This window comes from Podarcis bocagei, assembly GCF_964188305.1.
Source record: "Podarcis bocagei genome assembly, chromosome: 13".
Lineage (NCBI taxonomy): Eukaryota > Metazoa > Chordata > Lepidosauria > Squamata > Lacertidae > Podarcis > Podarcis bocagei.
This window is the reverse complement of record NC_138138.1, coordinates 40787574-40805998: the sequence shown is the minus strand read 5'-3', so window position 1 is coordinate 40805998 and position 18425 is coordinate 40787574. Positions and strand designations below refer to the sequence as shown.

General features: G+C 43.9%; 1 protein-coding gene across 1 annotated transcript in view; it reads right to left on the bottom strand.

Annotated features, from left to right (window-relative positions):
* The window catches only part of ITGAL (integrin subunit alpha L), a 48445-nt gene extending 32452 nt beyond the window's left edge, over positions 1-15993 (bottom strand). Inside the window, exon 1 of the mRNA XM_081165824.1 lies at positions 15652-15993. Coding sequence (XP_081021950.1) covers positions 15652-15712 — 61 coding nt within the window. The 5' untranslated portion in view covers positions 15713-15993. The remainder of the gene's footprint in view (positions 1-15651) is intronic.
* Positions 15994-18425: the final 2432 nt, after the last annotated feature.

Sequence of the window (18425 nt, the reverse complement as noted above, 5' to 3'; positions counted from 1 at the left end):
CCAAACGGAACTTCAAATGAATGAATTCATTTACTTTACAACCAGGCCACTCATTTCTCACTCCTTTCTTTTGAGATGAAAAACTGAAACAGCCTGTACCAGGTCGCAGAAAGGTTACGGGTGTTGGAGTTGGTATATGCAAATATGTCTGGTTGGCCTTTATATTTTCTGTCGAAAGTTAGGCGAAACCGAACCTTTTGGAAATGCAATAGCATGTGTGAAAATGTCACACTATTTGGATGGAAAACACAGAAGTTACAAGCAGGAGAAGAGCTGCCCTCTCACTGAAAGCAATAAGAAGGAGGGTGTTTTAAAATTGCCTTTGTGGCAAGGGATCTTTCTAATCCACCTGGAAGCTGGCATGTGATGTCTGGTGTCTTGAAGTAGCTGTAGACTACCCAAAATGTTGCACCGTTTGCATGGAAATGGCCGAAGTCACAGGACACAGAAATAATCTTTGTTGCTGGCCCTTCCCCGCAAACGTGAAGGGCTCCCATGTGGAAATTTCCCCTACATACTGGCTAAGTCACCTTGTGAATCTGAAGGAGGGGGTAGCCCCAGCAATGAAATGAGAACATACCACATTTACGCTCTCATGAAGGAACCAAGATGCCCAACCACAACTTTGGGTGCATCATAAAACCACAATACAAATTGAAACTAGAGACTGGTGCTTGCCCTTTTGTGAGGGCTGGTTCAATTCCAATGTGCCAAAATGTTACAGTGCAGGCAGCAGCTAATTGTAGTACATACTGGAGATCATGCAAAGGTTGGCTTCATGCGACAAAGGAACTTGAGCCGGCCTTACCATGAGACACAGTAAGGCAACTGCCTCAGGCAGCAGATGCTGTGCAGCAACCCTCTAGCCGTTCGCCCTGAGGACCCTAGCTGATCTCTTCCACTGGAGGACAGAGCTGTGTGTCACTAGGATTCTGCCCTTAGCTGTGATGGAGGAAGCTAACGTCACCAGTGTTGAAGCAAGATTAAACTCTCAGTCCACTGGGTTTCTGTACATGGATTGGGGGTGGAGAACATGCAGGTGGAACGCACCATCTTGACCTCTGCCTCAGGCAGCAAAATGTCTTGGACCAGCCCTAAGAAAAAAAATATTATCTGGGCTTTGAAACAGCAGCTGATCCTTGAACATTTTGTTGTTGTTTAGCCATTTAGTCATGTCTGACTCTTTGTGACCCCATGGACCAGAGCACGCCAGGCAGTCCTGTCTTCCACTGCCTCCCGCAGTTTGGTCAAACTCATGCTGGTAGCTTCAAGAACACTGTCCAACCATCTTGTTCTCTGTCGTCCCCTTCTCCTTGTGCCCTCCATCTTTCCCAACATCAGGGTCTTTTCCAGGGAGTCTTCTCTTCTCATGAGGTGGCCAAAGTATTGGAGTCTCAGCTTCAGGATCTGTCCTTCCAGTGAGCACTCAGGGTGATTTCCTTAAGAATGGATAGGTTTGATCTTCTTGCAGTCCATGGGACTCTCCAGAGTCTCCTCCAGCACCATAATTCAAAAGCATCAATTCTTCGGCGATCAGCCTTCTTTATGGTCCAGCTTTCACTTCCATACATCACTACTGGGAAAACCATAGCTTTAACTATACGGACCTTTGTTGGCAAGGTGATGTCTCTGCTTTTTAAGATGCTGTCTAGGTTTGTCATTGCTTTTCCCCCAAGAAGCAAGAGTCTTTTAATTTCATGACTGCTGTTACCATCAGCAGTGATCATGGAACCCAAGAAAGTAAAATCTCTCACTGCCTCCATTTCTTCCTTGAACATAAGTAGATGCAAACTAATGTGGAAATGTGGAGAAGTGAACTTAAATGAGAGACCAGGAGAAGACACAATTGACACTTCCGCCTGTGACCTTCTTCCAACAAGGGAACCAGACTGCACCCTTGGGAATTTTCCCCACTTGCAGCATTGGGGCCCCATTAAAAAAAAAAAAAAGCTGTTTGGCAACAATGTCTTTCTAGTATAATCCAACAGAGAAGTGGGCAGGGGGAACATCATCGTGGAGGATAGGCTTCCGCAGAGTAAATGAATCGTGCAGACGATAGGACCCTTTTAGATGTGCATCTGTGTGCACATGGTTTCCCCTGGGTGAACAGCCCAGCACATGTTTGGCATCATAGGCACTGGATCCTAGAGGCCAAAGCACTTTTGGGGTGTGTGTGGGGGGGTCATTCTTGAGGAGGCTGGGCCCACTCAACGTTTGAGGATGTTCAGCTCTGCCCCCTGGCTCCTCTCAACATCAGTCACGCAACACCAGGACCCCCTTAATCATGCTGAGAAGTTGACACCTCTGTTTTGCATACAGTGGTACCTCAGGTTAAGTACTTAATTCGTTTTGGAGGTCCGTTGTTAACCTGAAACTCTTCTTAACCTGAAGCACCACTTTAGCTAATGGGGCCTCCTGCTGCTGCTGCGCCGCCAGAACCCAATTTCTGTTCTTATCCTGAAGCAAAGTTGTTAACCTGAAGCACTATTTCTGGGTTAGCAGAGTATGTAACCTGAAGCACATGTAACCTGAAGCGCATGTAACCCGAGGTACCACTGTACAGAGAATTCAAGGTCCATACTCTATCTTCTCCAACTAGAAGGATCTTGAGTAGCAGAACTAGGAAAGACCTCTGGCCGAAGCAATGGGGAGCTGCTTGTACTGGGCTAGATGGATCAACAGGTCAGCTTCCTATATCCCAAAGTCACCACACTTCTTTTAAGAGCTCAGTCCAAAGGTCCCACTGCAAAGCAGGCCCCGCTCTGTAGCTTCTGAGCCTTCTGTTTGAAGGTTTTAAGAGGCGTGTGCAGGAAGAAGCACTCTCTGATCTTATCTCTCCATCTTTCGCACGGAAATTAATAGGAACTCACACTTCTTTGAAAAGACATAGCTATTTCACACTCTTTCTAATTATAAGCGAACAGCATTATGTGAGTCCTACAAAGGTTTCACACTCAAATATCCTTACCCTTTAGGGGGATTTATATTTTTGAAACCCCTCTCAGACAGGCCTCTCTTTTTCTGTTTACTTATCAATACATTTCCCTTCGTCCCAAAGTAATTGTGCAGAGGATTACGGCCTCAGAACTCTTTAAATCACACAACAGTCCAAATTTGGGGGTGGTTTTTTCACATGCTAACAAAAATACCTGCCGCTTTCTTTGTTTACCAGCTGACTGGAATCAGGAGATATATAATGAAAGAGGAAGGATTGCCTTCTGTGTTGAAATATTTGCAGATAAACAAAAGTGCAAAGGCTGCAGCCTGCCAGGAATGAGGGCTTTAACATCAGGATGGATCAGAGTTCAGTATTTCCCCTTCCCACAGGGTTGCCAACTTTTAAATACTGGCCCTGCTCCTGTGTGGCCTAATTTAGCAATCTGTGGTTTACCTGAGATGGAGATGATCTGACAGGAAAATCTTCCTGTGCTACTGTTTTGGCATATCTGGCTGCAGTAGTGGCCCCCAGGTTTTGGAATGAGCAGAGCCAGTGAGAAAGCTGGCGTCAAATGTTCTTCAAACAAGAAGAACCAATAGAGTCAATTCCAAAAACATTAGAAGAGATTTTTTAAAATGGTGAAATAGCAGATCTTAAAATTAAGAAAGATAAAACCAAACTCCTGGTAAAAAATATGACTGATGAGAGTAAAAATAAATTACAAAATATATCAGGTCTAAAGATCGAAAAGAAGGTTAAGTATTTAGGTATATGGTTAACAGCAAAGAATATGAATCTACATAAATATAACTATTTGAAAACCTGGGGGGGGTATTAAAAGAAATTTGCAAATATGGGGTAGAATGAAAATTTCATTGCTGGGCAGAGTGTCAACCACAAAGATGAATGTATTACCAATAATGTCCCCCCCCCCCCAAATCAATACCAGTGATCAGCAAGTCAGATTGCTTCAACAAATAGCAAAAAATATATTTATAAATATATCTGGCAAGGGGGGGAAAGCCAAGAATAAAATATAAAATACCGATAGACACGAAAGAAAAAAGGAAAGGATCCTTTTCCAAAAACCAGAGGATGAATTAATTAAGCAAAGTATAAAAATTTTACAGACGCAATTCTCCATGATAATAAATGAAGAGATAGAATGGAAGATGAAATGGTTGAGACATAGAAATTTTGAGTTTGCAAAGAAACCTGGCAAACTTCTGGCCTGGCAATTAAAGAAGAAAAAGGAAGATAGAATTATCAATAAAATTAAAATTGAAGACAAATGGATTCAAGAACCGAAGGAAATTAGTAAAAACTTTGCTAGTTTTTTTCGGAAAACTATATAAAGAAGGTCCAGAGACTCTAGAAAAAATAATTGACTATTTGGGCAAAAATAAACTACCAATAATACCTAAGGAAAAAATTGAACTCACCAATAACAGCTATGGAGGTGCAACAAGCTATACAGAGATCAAAAGACACCGGGCCCAGATGGTCTTCCAGCTAATTACTATAAAAAGTTAGAACAAGAACATAAACTTATTTCAGGATAATTACACCAAAACCTGGTTAGAGATTAGAAAAAACTTGGTAACCTGGAGTAAACTAAAATTAACATTTCTGGGTAGGATTTCCATTATAAAGATGAACGTGCTTCCAAAATTAATCTTTTTATTTCAAATGATTCCGATACTGGGTGAAGCAGGTTGTCTCAACATATGGCAAAGAGAAATTTCCAAATTCTTGTGGGAAGGGAAGAAACCTAGGATTAAACACCTGATCTTAATAGACATAAAAGAGAGAGGAGGCTTTTCCCTACCTGACCTAAAACTTTACTACGAGGCAGCCTGTTTCACCTGGCTAAAAGATTGGTGCACGTTGCAGGATCCGGACCTGCTGGACCTGGAAGGTTTCGACAACCGTTGGGGTTGGCACGCCTACCTAATATATGGAAAAGCGAAAATTCATAAAAATTTTACCAATCATATAATAAGAAAGTCACTCTTTGCTGTATGGGAAAAATATAAAGACCTGATGGAGCCTAAAGTCCCGTGGTGGACTTCTCCAGTAGAAGCCATAGCAGTAAAACGGAAAAATACCCAGGAAAGCTGGCCAACATATAAAATACTTCTAAAAAATGAAGATAACCAAATAAAATTTTAAAAAATTGAGGAAATAAGAGAACACATTTCAGACTGGTTCCAATACCATCAGTTATTTGAAAAAATTAAATTTGACAAACAAAAGGGGTTCTCAGTAGAAATTTCTCGATTCGAATCTGATCTTGTAAATTCTAAAAGAAAAACTCTTTCAAAAACTTACCGACTCCTCCTTGACTGGACAGTCAAGGAGGAGGAGGTAACAGTGGCAATGGTGAGGTGGTCCCAGGATTTTGGCCATTCAATAACCATGGCCCAATGGGAAAATTTATGGAAGATCAATTGGAAATTCACAAACTGTTACACGATTAGAGAGAACTTTCAAAAAATGCAACATCAATGGTATCTAACACCATGGAAACTTCCAAAAATGTATAAAAATGTGTCAAGTAATTGTTGGAGATGCGGAGACTCAGGAACATTCTACCATATGTGGTGGATATGTAGGAAAATACAGGTATTCTGGGAGAGTATACATGCAGAACTGCAAAAAATGCTAAAGATCTCCTTCAATAAAAAACCAGAGGCCTACCTCCTGGGAATAACAGATTTGGATATTCCACAAAAGAGGAAGGGTATCTTTTTATATGCGACGGCGGCAGCAAGAGTTTTGATCGCAGCAAAATGGAAGAGTAATGAAATCCCCTCTATACAAGATTGGATCCAAAAGTTGACAGAATATGCCGAATTAGATGGTTTATCAGAAAAGATAAAGAATAAATCAAAACAGGAATTTGTTTATAAATGGGAGGTTTTTAAAGAATATCTGAAAAATAAATATAGTAATTTAAATTCTGTTGCAGCATTCGAGGAACTTCAGTAATAGTTGCTAGGTAGATAGAAGAAATTAGATTTATTGAGAATAAGTTTAATTATGAAAATGTGTATTGGCAATAAGTAATATGAATTTGAAATATGGAATAGACGGGAAGTTGGGTCTTTAGTGTTAAGACCAATAGATGTTTTATTGTTTGCCAAGAAAATTATGTGTCTATGGTTATTTTGGTAATTTGTGTGTAATTTTGTATATGTGTTTCTTTGTGTGTGTTTTTGTTGTTGTATAAATAAAGATAAAAAAAAGAAGAATCCACATATTTTTACATTTGGAAGGTCACAATAATATTTTTGGTTGGCACGCTTATCATCTGTGGTATGAAAAGGTGAAACCATATAATTAGGGAAAAAATGTATAGAATATGGGACAAATATTTAAAAAAAAATGGAAACTAAAACGCCACTTTGGCTTTCACCTTTGGAAGCAATAGCGGTGAAAAAGAAAACTATGATGGGAAGTTGGGCGACTTATAGAAATTTATTAAGGGAGGAGGGTGGAGAATTAAAATTAAAAGTTTAAGGATTTACCAGGAATGTTAACAACATGGTTACAATATCATCAACAACAGCTCTCCAGGATTTCAGTCTGGGGACAATCCCTAGAGATGCCGGGAACTGAACCTGCAAAAGATGCTTTGCCACTCAGCTCTGACCCTTTCCCAAATATAGCTGCTTGGAGTGCTCCTGGTCAGGATTCCAGCTGCTCCATTTCCCCCCGCCACCCTATTTTATGTCCCACCATCATAGTCAGGCAGCATTCCAGTAAAGTGTTGGGTTTTTGGAAGACGCCTGTGCGTCAATTTGTTTTATGTGTGTAGATCAGTGCACACTGACCAACGCACAGTCTTCACAGTAGGGCTCTGTTCTGATAGCTTGAAGTAGTCACAACAAACCAGTAGATTCCTATCTGCTGCAGCCTTCATCCGCCTTCACAGCCGTTGTAACATCCCACTTGTTATCATCCGCCTGTTCTGCTGTTGAGGACTTCTTGGGTCATTATTTGTCTGGCCCCTTCCCTTTGACCTTACCGCCTTGGGTGACCCTGCTGGGAGTACGAGATTCCCGACGGCTTCGCTCACAAGGGTCATAGGAACATGCAAGCCCACTCACCACAACAGGGTGATGATCCAGCGAGTAAAACAGCAATGTAAAATCACACAAAAGCCAATGAAAGTGAACAATGCAAAAAATAAAATAAAATAAAAATCCAGGGGATTCAAATATAAAACAAGGTCCAATACTATGGGCTAGAGAAAGCCTGGGCAAAAAGATCAACCTTATCACAAGAGAACTGATGTAATGGACGGTTGCTGCTTCAGGTATGGAAGAGGGAAGGGCATTGCACAGAACAGGGGAAACAACAGAAAATGCCCAATTTCAGGTCACTACCCAGGGATCATATTCTTCAGGGTGCAGTGTCATGGGTAGAATTTTCCCAAATGATCTAAGTTAGTGAGGGCCAAATGTGGCCCTCCAGCTGTTTTGGGACTACAACTCCCATCATCCCTAGCTAACAGGACCAATGGTCAGGGATGATGGGAACTGTAGTCCCAAAACAGCTGGAGGGCCAAGTTTGGCCATCACTGATCTAAGTGATCTTACAGTACTCTTTCAGGTCACCTCCTCCCAAGTTGTTCAGGGCTGATCAGCAGCCAGTGCAGTTTCCCCAGCACAGGGATGATATGCTCCACTCTGCAATCTGGCCTGCTGCGTTGATTCTGCCCCAGCTGCAGGTGCGCAAGCCTTGTGCTGTTGCACTTCTGCAAACCTTGGAGTTTCCCTGAGTCAGCCAATCGCTCCTTCTTATGTGTGGGCGCTGCCAAGCTGGCTTCCGAGGCAACCGGTGCCTGAGTGCACATCTTATTTCAAAACAGAACCTTCCCTTCCAAGAAGCCCCAGCCATTCGTTGTAACGCAAATCCTGAGATTACTTAATACTAAGATTCAAGTGCCCAGAAAACAGTGTGGACTAGGCAGCTGTTATGCTTTTAATGGTTGCAGACTGCTAAATCAACAGCAACAGGAAGTGATGCTTTTCACAGTCCTTGTCTGCTAATCTCTGCAGATCATTATTTTGGGCCAGGAAACAAACAGAAAAAATGCAACTTTTTAACCACCCTAATGATCTTTTACTTATCTATCATCACAGTGTTTTCTTTCTAACAGGAGTCTTGCTAGATGTCATTTCCATTCCAAGAAAATATGTAATTTCCATTCCAATAGAAATGACTGTACTCTGCCTGGCAAGGGACACTCACAAACGCAGGCATGCCCCCCCCTCCCAGCAGTGGTGCTGTGGGGTGACGCAAAACATCTTGTCATTTCAGGTTATTTTACACCTTGGACTCTATGGTCTTATGGAGGAGCCCCTCTTTAGATGGTAAAGTTGCATTTCCCCCCACTTACATAGAAACGTGGTCAGCCAGTGTAGGAGTGCACATATCCAGAGTGTGGAGGTCAGGTGGGATTACTATGAGGAATTATAAAATATGCATCAAGCCATGGTGTCCGCTATGAAAGCATGGCATTGATTGGGTTTGATTCATTGACAATAATTTCTGATCAAATCCCACAAGCCTCTGCATTTCTGGCAATTTTCTCTACTGTTCACTTCTACACCTGACAGGCACGTGTCAGCATTCTAAATACACAGGCCAGCTGCTTCATCAGGCATCCTGAGCCATAAAAGATAGTAGGTAGCTTCTTTGATGTAGCTTGTTAATCTTTAGATAGATCTTAAGGACCAGGAAGAGTGTTCACAATGAGATGATAAATACTACCCAGCCTTCCTTCCTTTATTGCTGTTTATGACCTCTGGGTTTGCTGAATGCATTCTTCCTTTTTAGTTCTGTTTTATTTACCCCAGAAGTATGCATGCTTAAATTAGTTTTGTAGTGTAACTTTGTCCCCACGTGGGTTTTTTTGAAATGCTCAGAGGAAATCTGATTGGTTCTTACGAACACTGGGTAAAAAGTTCTTTTGTGAATAAAACGACCTGGGCCGGAGGGTGGACAGGAATTATTATTATACGCACTCCTCCCAGAGTCTTGCCGGTCAAGCCTGTGTGTGTGTACAGTGGTACCTCGGGATGCGAACAGGATCCATTCCGGAGCCCCGTTCGCATCCTGAAGAGAATGTAACAAGCGATGGCACGTCTGCATGTGAGTGGGTCGTGTTTTGCTGCTTCCGCACATGCGTGTGACGTCATTTTGAGCGTCTGAGCATGCACAAGTGGCGAAACCCGGAAGTAACGCGCTCCGTTACTTCCGGGTTGCCGCAGAGCGCAACTCAAACGCGCTCAACCCGAAGCACATTCAACCCGAGGTATGACTGTATTTTATCAGAGTCCAGTCCTTCCTTTGCTTTGGGAATGCCACAGCCAGCAAATGTTTGGAGGTGCCCTGTGCATTCAGCTGAGTGGAAGCCCCCTTGTCAGGGAACTGACATCGGAGTGAGAGGCGAAGGGGAGGTTCCCAGATGATGCTGGCGAAGGACCCAGCAGCAGGGGGAGAAACAGCTCAGTAGAGGGGGAAGCCAATCAGCGCAACACCAGGGATAAAGGGGGGCAGACGGGGGAATTGGAGAGAGGGCTCCAGGACTCTTCACTGGACATCAGTGAGGAGAGCCCAGGTCCTCCGCTGCCCACGCCTTCCCTGCGCAGAAGACTCCCGCGCAGTGAGAGGAGGAGGAGACTGGGTGTCAAACAACTTTTATGTTGGAAGAGGTTCAAAAAACGCCCACTGACGGATTCTGCCAGTGACTGAGGCAGCCACGATGAGAAGGGGCTGTGCAGTCAGAAAGGTTTAACAAGGCAAATTAACCGAGAAAGGCACCAGTTTACGCACGAGTAACTCATACCTATTACACCCCTGGACATCTGCCCCAAAGTCCTGCCCTGATGCCACCCAGGAAGAGAGCCAGCAGCCTTTCTGCCTTGGCAACAGATGTCACTCACCTATCAGGCTGCATACAAACCGTGCATTTTTAAACCACTCCTCCCTACTGCCGCCACCAGAGAATCCTGGAAACTGCAGTTTGTTAAGGGTTCTGGGAAGTATAGGGCTGCAAGAGGCAAATGATGGTCCCCAGGATTATTATGGGGGGTGGAGTCATGTGCTTTAAATGTATGGTGTTTATGCAAATCTACACACACACACACACACACATCATTCTGGTAAGAGGGCTAGTTGCAGCATTTCCTCATTCTGACCCCTTCTTTCTCCCCAGCCACAGATGAAGGGCGTACCCCTGCGTTCTCACACCCTGAGGGTTGCCGGCTTCTCAAGTGGTCGCTGTAGCTGCCTCTGCCTTTAATGATGACACCCTGATGTACAAACAGCCGCAAAATGGTTCTCAGAGGGTGTGGTGGGCCACACTTGGTGTGGAAGGAGAGGATGGCAAGTGTGGCAAGAAGATTCAATAAACATTTAAAGATTTCAGTACAGTACAGTATAGTATAGTACAGTATAGTACAGTATAGCATAGCTTGTGTGTATACACACAACCACGGACGCGGACTTATAAAAAATATTGGGGGGGGGGCGGGAAAGCTCATGAATAATAAATAAGCTCATGAATATGCAAATAAAGTGGCGCCGCCTCCTCGTGAGCGAATAGCGCCTATTAATCAGCTCCGGAGCGGAAATTGGGGGGAGCTTTTGCTCGGGAGGGAGGGCAGGAGGCATGCAGCCCGACCCTGTGCATTTTGGGCTGGGGGAGGGGCGGCGATGGTGCTCTGCTGGAGGGGCGCCGGAGATTATTGGGGGGGCGGAGCCCCCCAAACGAATTTTTGAGGGGGCTCGGGCCCCCTCAAGCCCCATGGAGTCGGCGCCTATGCACACAACAACAACAACAGAAACAGCATCCATGCCTCCCTTCAAGAGCACTGGCTATTCTTCTAAACTTTTCCACAACATATTGTTGTCAACAGGGTTTTTCAACTTTGCCCAATATGAAAGGTCAGAAAAGTGAAGCTTCTTTGAATTGATGAGATGAAAGTTTGCTTGTCTCAAATTAGACCAAATATAAATGAAATTTCCTGGCAAAAGCAAGCTCACACCTCTCATTCAGTTTGTATATATGCTTAAGGTACATAAGGCTTCTGTAAAATTAAATTTGGGGGAAGATTCACGTTCTTACATAGCTGCCTTGTTTTATACTTTATGGATGTCCTGTGATTATATTATAAAGTAGTTGTGTCGTGTGTTATAAATCAAGCACTGTCGGGAGTTGTTTTCCAGTGTATTTCTTATCAAAGAAAAATTTGGTGCAGCACGAGCACATTTTTATTCTGAAGTGTGGCCCAGAGAAACTTTTCTGAGAACCACTACACTAACTGAAAATGTTTTATCTCCATAATTCAAACTTTTGACTGCCAGTTCCTCCATATATTAAGGCTGGTGGGACCTTCTGTGTGGCAAGCAAGCACTCTGCTTGCGGCTCTTTTGCACAATAAGCAGTTAGAAGCACAGGAGGGGTGGGTGGGGGGTGCACACGCGTGACGAGTCAGCTGGAAGCCATTCTTCTTAACCAGGGAGATTCTGGGTGAGAGGTTGGAATGGAAGGATCTCTCAGTTTTGTTCCTCTGAAGTTTCTCATTTTTCTAGTCAGAAATTCAGTTCTCCACATTTGGCAGCAATCTACTTTTTAAAAAATTCCTATGAAAATTCACCTGCATTTTAATACGGCTTTCTTCTCAGAATCAGTGTTGTTGTTTTTTTGCAGTTGTGACTAATGCACTCATTTATGGACGCAATTCCCCACAACATTATGCATTTTTGCATGTTATTTTTACAAACGTCTTAATTTGTACGCACGCTTTCTCCTAATATATGCATTTTGGTAAACGTTTGCTTGGGGAAGCGCATCACAACACCCAGAGAGGTGTGCACTGTGAAGGATAGATGCTTTTCAGTTCTCCTACTGTTCTGGAATGTGAGAATCTGATAGGTTCGGTTTTAAATGTGAACTGAATCGAATTTCTCCAACCTTGCTGGGAGATGGTGAAGCAGTGACCAGTCAGTTTAAATTTATAGTACGGTGAACTCGCAAACAGGATTTGAGCTATGAGAAACAGAAGTAATTAGATTATAATATCGTTATGACTTAATAGAAGACAGGGTACAGCAGAAGGAGAGAAACAACATGGAAAACGGGGTGCAAAAATAAAATAAAAGACAAAATTGTGTTTTGATTGTACATGTTAAAAATGTTGAAACTTAATAAAACATAATTGGGAAAAAAGAAGAAAGGCAGAAGCAGATCTCTCTCTCTCTCTCTCTCTCTCTCTCTCTCTCTCTCTCTCTCTCTCTCCAAAACACTGATGACAAGTTTTGCAGGCAACATTCCTGTGCTCTGGGCTGTTGCTAACACAACAGCAGCACCTGTAAAGTATCTGGCAGCTCTTAAGCTGCTGACAGTGGCAGATCACACCAAGATACCGACAGAATGACTTGATGTGCGTTCAGCCGACTTCCTCCCTGTGGCAGCAGCCCAGGCTTTTAAGACCCACACTGGTTTGCCTGAAAGTAGGCTTGCGGCTTTGTTACCGCCACCACCAGTACACTGCTGTGAGAGTGGTTCTCACACTCTTGCTGAAGAAGCAGAAGTGGAGTAGGGACAGCTGAAAAATGACTGTAGGCCAATAGCAGGGCATCTGCTTGGCATGCAGATGTTGCCAGGTTCGATTCCTGGCATCTCCCAGTAGGGCCGGGAGAAGCCTCTGCCTGGAAGCCTGGAGAGTTTCCTATACCTTGGTTATCAAACGCATTGGTACTCAAACAACTTGCAACCCAAACACTGCAAACCTGGAAGTAAGTGTTCTGGTTTGCGAACATTTTTCAGAAGCCGAATGTGCCCCGTTTTGAGTGCCACACTTCCGATTTGAGTGCCACAATTACATTTTGAGTGTTACGCTGATGTCTGTCTGCTTTTGCTACTTATTTTCTGTTTTTGTGGCTCTTTTTTGTGTGTGACTGTGTGGAACTCAGTTCAGCTACTGATTGATTGATTGATTGATTGATTGATTGTGTGACTGCAGTACAGTGGTACCTCGGGTTAAGTACTTAATTCGTTCTGGAGGTCCGTTCTTAACCTGAAACTGTTCTTAACCTGAAGCACCACTTTAGCTAATGGGGCCTCCTGCTGCCGCTGTGCTGCCGGAGCACGATTTCTGTTCTTATCCTGAAGCAAAGTTCTTAATCCGAGGTATTATTTCTGGGTTAGTGGAGTCTGTAACCTGAAGCGTATGTAACCCGAGGTACCACTGTACATTATTTATTGCTTTCATTTTCAATGGTCTCATTAGATAGTAAAATTCATTTAAATTGCTATTTTAGGAGTTGTTTTTAAAAGTCTGGAACGGATTAATCCATTCTGCATTACTTTCTATGGGAAAGCGTGCCTTGGTTTTGGAGCGCTTTGGTTTGGTTTTGGAACGGACTTCCAGAACGGATTAAGTTTGAGAACCAAGGTACTACTGTATTTCTATGAAAGATGATGTGATGATGGCAATGAAGACAGCTAGGGGATAGTGTAGGGTATTGTGTGTGTTGGTGTGTTGTTGTGGTGTGATATAAATGAGGATGATCTTAGTTGCGAGGCAAAACCTTGGTTTTACCAAAACATTAACCCTATTTCTACAGGGTTGCTTTGGCTGTTTTCCTGGTTATCATTCAATCGCTCACTGCTGTCGCTGTTGTTGTTTTGCATTTTGGACATGTATCATTCTCTCATTTTGTGGTTTTGTAAGATGTGGCTAAGGGACATGGGTGGCGCTGTGGGTTAAGCCACAGAGCCTAGGACTTGCCGTTCAGAAGGTTGGCAGTTCAAATCCCTGCGACAGGGTGAGCTCCCGTTGCTCAGTCCCTGCTCCTGCCAACCTAGCAGTTTGAAAGCACCTCAAGTACAAGTAGATAAATAGGTACCGTTCTGGCGGGAAGGTAAACGGCGTTTCCATGAGCTGCTCTGGTTCGCCAGAAGCGGCTTAGTCATGCTGGCCACATGACCCGGAAGCTGTATGCCGGCTCCCTCGGCCAATAAAGCGAGATGAGCGCCGCAACCCCAGAGTCAGCCACGACTGGACCTAATGGTCAGGGGTCCCTTTACCTTTACGATGAAGCTATGTTTTACATTTTGTCTTTTAACTTTTCTCCTTAAGCGCCCAGAGTTTATAAAGAAAAGCAGCACACAATTTTTTCAACATCCATGAGATGAGAGCATCTAGATGGCGGGGTGAGTGAATTGGCCGGAGCTTCGTTGCACAGCTGGGATCTGAACTTGCATTTCTCACTGAAACGCTCTTTGGGCCAAACTGCATGTGATGTTAAACGTGCGTTTTGACATTGTGTAGATCTTTTAAAAAATGAAACAAAAAGTTGCAAATGTAACAGAAAGACGAGAGTAAGAACATTGGCTCACAATAATAAGAATAATCCATCAAATCTAATTTAAGCATACATATTAATATAAGCCATCCATTTGTCCAAAAAAATATATCCAAATAAGACCAATGATAACAAAATTCTGTATATGTTCAAATGTAGAAAGGACAGTAAAGGTATTCAGACCACTGAATAATGGACACAGAGTATCCTTCTGATATTCACTCCATGCATTTAAAGCCTGCTTGTAGCACTGTAACAGTCATGACTTCCTCCAAAGAATCCTGGGAACTATAGTTTGTTAAGAGTGCTCAAAGTTGTTAAGAGACCCTTCACTGAGATACAATTCCCAGCCGTCCCCCCGGCCCTTGCCAGAAGTTGACAGCTCTGCTACAGATCAGAGTAGGATGGGAACACGCGGTAACCCCATCTGGGGGTTCTCCACACCTCTGAAGGTAAGTGGAAGCAAACCTCAGGGAACAAGTAACTCCAGAAAAAACCCAGCCTCTCCAAATGCATACTGTCAAGAAATAGATACCGCTGAAAGCAGGAAGTCTCAATGGACATTCTGGCAAATCTGTAACTTGCACAATTATTAAAGTTGGCTGCTAATTCGGTTAGCAGAAGGAGGAACTAGGAAATCAAGACTATTAGGCCATCTAGCTTAGTATTGTCAGTACCTCAGGGGCAGGGAGCCTGTAGCTCTCTGGAGGCCCTTGGTCTAAATTTCCATCATCCACCCTCATTATTGACCAAGGCGCCTGGGCCAAGGGGCACTGCAGTCCTAGCAGGACTACAAATTAACTGCCTGTAGCTTAACATGGATTAGCAGCAGAGCTCCAGAATTTCAGACAGGTGTCTCCCCAAGTCCTTCCCAAAGATGCCAGAGATTGGATCTGGAAGCAAAGCGTGAGCTCTGCCCCTGAGCAAGCCTGATGAAGCACTAGATCACCTGTCTCCTTTAAAACCTTTGTGCCTCCTTTTTATTTCTTCTCATACATTCACATCCTGCCTTTCTTCTGTCAAGGAACCCAGAGCATTGCCCATGTGGTTCCTAGGCGGTCTCCCATCCAGGCACTGACCAGAGCTAAACCTGCTTAGCTTTACCAAGGTATCAGCCTCATGTAGCTACACACCATGCCCTGGAACTCTCCAAAAAAACTCTCTCTCACACACACACGCAACATGCAGCAAGCAATTCACCCCAGCAATTCCCAAACCTGCAAAGGTCCAATCTGCCCATCCTACCTAAACATGGTATCTGTGCCAGCAGACTTTCTCTCCAGTCTCAGTCAAGACAGAGAATTCCGCTTGAATCAATTCTGACCTACCTTGAAGAGCCAAGCTGATCAGCAGTGTCAGAAAGTAGACTGGAAGGTGTAGGCCAGGCATCCTGGGTGGTGGCAGCGGCAGCAGCAGCAGTGGCTTAAATGGTTCAAGAGCTTATTTTCTGGAGGACATGACTGGCAAGAAGGCACCAGATGAATAGTTTGATCAAGCCAAGAGACAGATTCAAGAGGAGCAAGCGGCTACGGCAGAAGATGAAGGAGAGTGGGGAAGAGGGGAGACTCTTAAGCTTCCAAATCTCAAAACCGTACTGCTACTTTCACTCCCCCACGTGGTACAAAAAGCAAAGGGTATGATGTGGGCAGGAGAGGAAACGTGGGTGATGAAAGACTCTGAATATGCATATGCGCGAGGGGTGGCACCTGCGCAATGAGGGAAGGAGTTACACCAATGCAACTACACACACACACACACACTGCTGTGACTTTGGCATTTGATCACACTATGAATGGACCTGTAAGACTGGCCAGATAGGCATCATGGACTTGAGCAAAGAACTCCCAAACGTTTAATGTTCATTTCAAGGCTATAGATGCTTCCTGAATGACAAATCATCTACAGAGACAAGTCTTACAACAGTGCTACACACTGCTGTGTGTGTGTGAGAGAGAGAGAGAGAGAGAGAGAGCATGGGGGAAACGGAAGTTGGCAATTTGTTTCAAAAATACATGTAAGAGTGAGTGGAGGAAAAGGCAATGTGGTTGTGGGTGGAAGACTTTTCAGCAGAAAAACTGCCAGAGGGGGACAGGGTTGAAAGTTCCTCCTCCTATAAAAGTCTTCTGAGGTTGAGTGCAGCCTCTGTGGCCGTAATGTGTTAAAAAACAAAAACAAAACACTTTAGGGGGAAATAAGAACTTATGGGAATTGCGATCAGGTGGCAAATGGGTCAGGGTCTTTGCAGTCATGGTTTACTCGAGTAAAGGAAATAATGTTATCCGAACGTTTGACTCAGCACAGCAGAGTGCTAAAAGGGCAAAATAAGAAATACAAATTTCTGCATATATGGTCTTTGATTCTTGAGTATATAAACAAAATCAGTATCTTTATCACAGCCGCAAGTTTCACTATGGAGAGATCAACTTTGTGAACAAACTGTGTGTGTACTTTTATGATGCTATCTGTGTTTGATGAACTGTACTCCAAGTTTTCTTTGTGTTCACTATTCTTCTGTGAAAATTTCAAAACAAGGAAACAGGCTTGCAATTGTCTCAAGCAATAGGCATGGAGGATAGCGGACTGGTGCCCCTCCCTCAAGAAAACCCCACCAACTCACTTGCTCCTTCTTTGCCTCATGTCAAGGCAGCCCCACTCTCCTGCCAAAGCCACTGGTAAGTTTACATCCCTGGCAGGGGCTTATGAGTGTAGCTGGGCAGAGGGCAATAATATCCACAAATATTATTGAAAAGCACTGAAATTACTCAATTATCTGAGGTTCTAACCCCCCAGCCAAAGCCTGCCTCTCCCAGTAGAAGCCTGCCCCCCGTAACGTCGTCTTCATGGGATGATTTCCTAAAAGCTAAACAACTTTGGCTGCCCCCCCAACAAAATTCCTGGCTACATGTCCATGCATAGGCTGATGAGAGTGGTTTGTGTATAGTACGTATGCCCTGCCGCTTTAGCCAAAATAGTTTTCGGAGCAGTTTGCAATACAGTGGTACCTCGGGTTAAGTACTTAATTCGTTCCGGAGGTCCGTACTTAACCTGAAACTGTTCTTAACCTGAAGTACCACTTTAGCTAACGGGGCCCCTTACTGCTGCCATGCCGCCAGAGCACGATTTCTGTTCTCATCCTGAAGCAAAGTTCTTAACCTGAAGCACTATTTCCGGGTTAGCGGAGTCTGTAACCTGAAGCGTATGTAACCCGAGGTACCACTGTAATTGGATCTAAGAGAGTTTTGGCTCTGAGGCTCCCCCCCCCCCCAGTTTAAACTTTAGAATGAGAAGACCGTGTTAAATTAGTGAAATTAGCACCTGTTACCAATAATGGCCCAAGGATGAAGGCACACGTTATTAAAGACCTGGTGAATACATTGTCCTAACAAAATAAAAAAGATTTCCTTCCAGTAGCACCTTAGAGACCAACTAAGTTAGTTATTGGTGCTACTGGAAGGATTTTTTTTTTTTTTTACTACGGCAGACCAACATGGCTACCTTACCTGTACCTAGAGCATTGTCCTAACTTTCATGACAGAAGGACAACAGCGATGGAAGAAAATAAATAAATAAATGAAATTACAGGTACAGTATTTCGGGTGTAGGAGTCCCCTGTTTACTGAGCGTTCAACCCGATCTGTTTGTAGGGAGCTCAGGCGACGCTGCATCCAAGAAAGGGCTTTCCAACCCTTCCCAGAGCACTTTCCCATCACTTTCCTTATCGCGGAAAATCTGATCTTTTGGGTTTGCTGTGCAAAACTCTCCAGGCAAACTATACTGTAATGGCAAAACCTGAACTTACTGGCACATTAACTTGAGTCCTGCCTGGAAATCGCAACAGTCTGGATGGCCCCATTTACAGGTGCTTTAGTTTCATCCAGAGCTGAATAGTGGCAGACACTCTGCGTGGTGGGTCTGCCTTCAAAAAAAAAAAAAGGTAGGGTGGGGGAGCAGCAGGAATTCGGCTGGAGCAAAATCTGTGGATTCCACCAATCACACACAGACACAGCACGGAAGCAACTAAGCAGATATATGGCTTTCTTGCCTGTTTCCTGTGTTCTGCATTAGTGCAGGGAGAGCAGGAGCCCCCTAGAGGCTGGGTGGG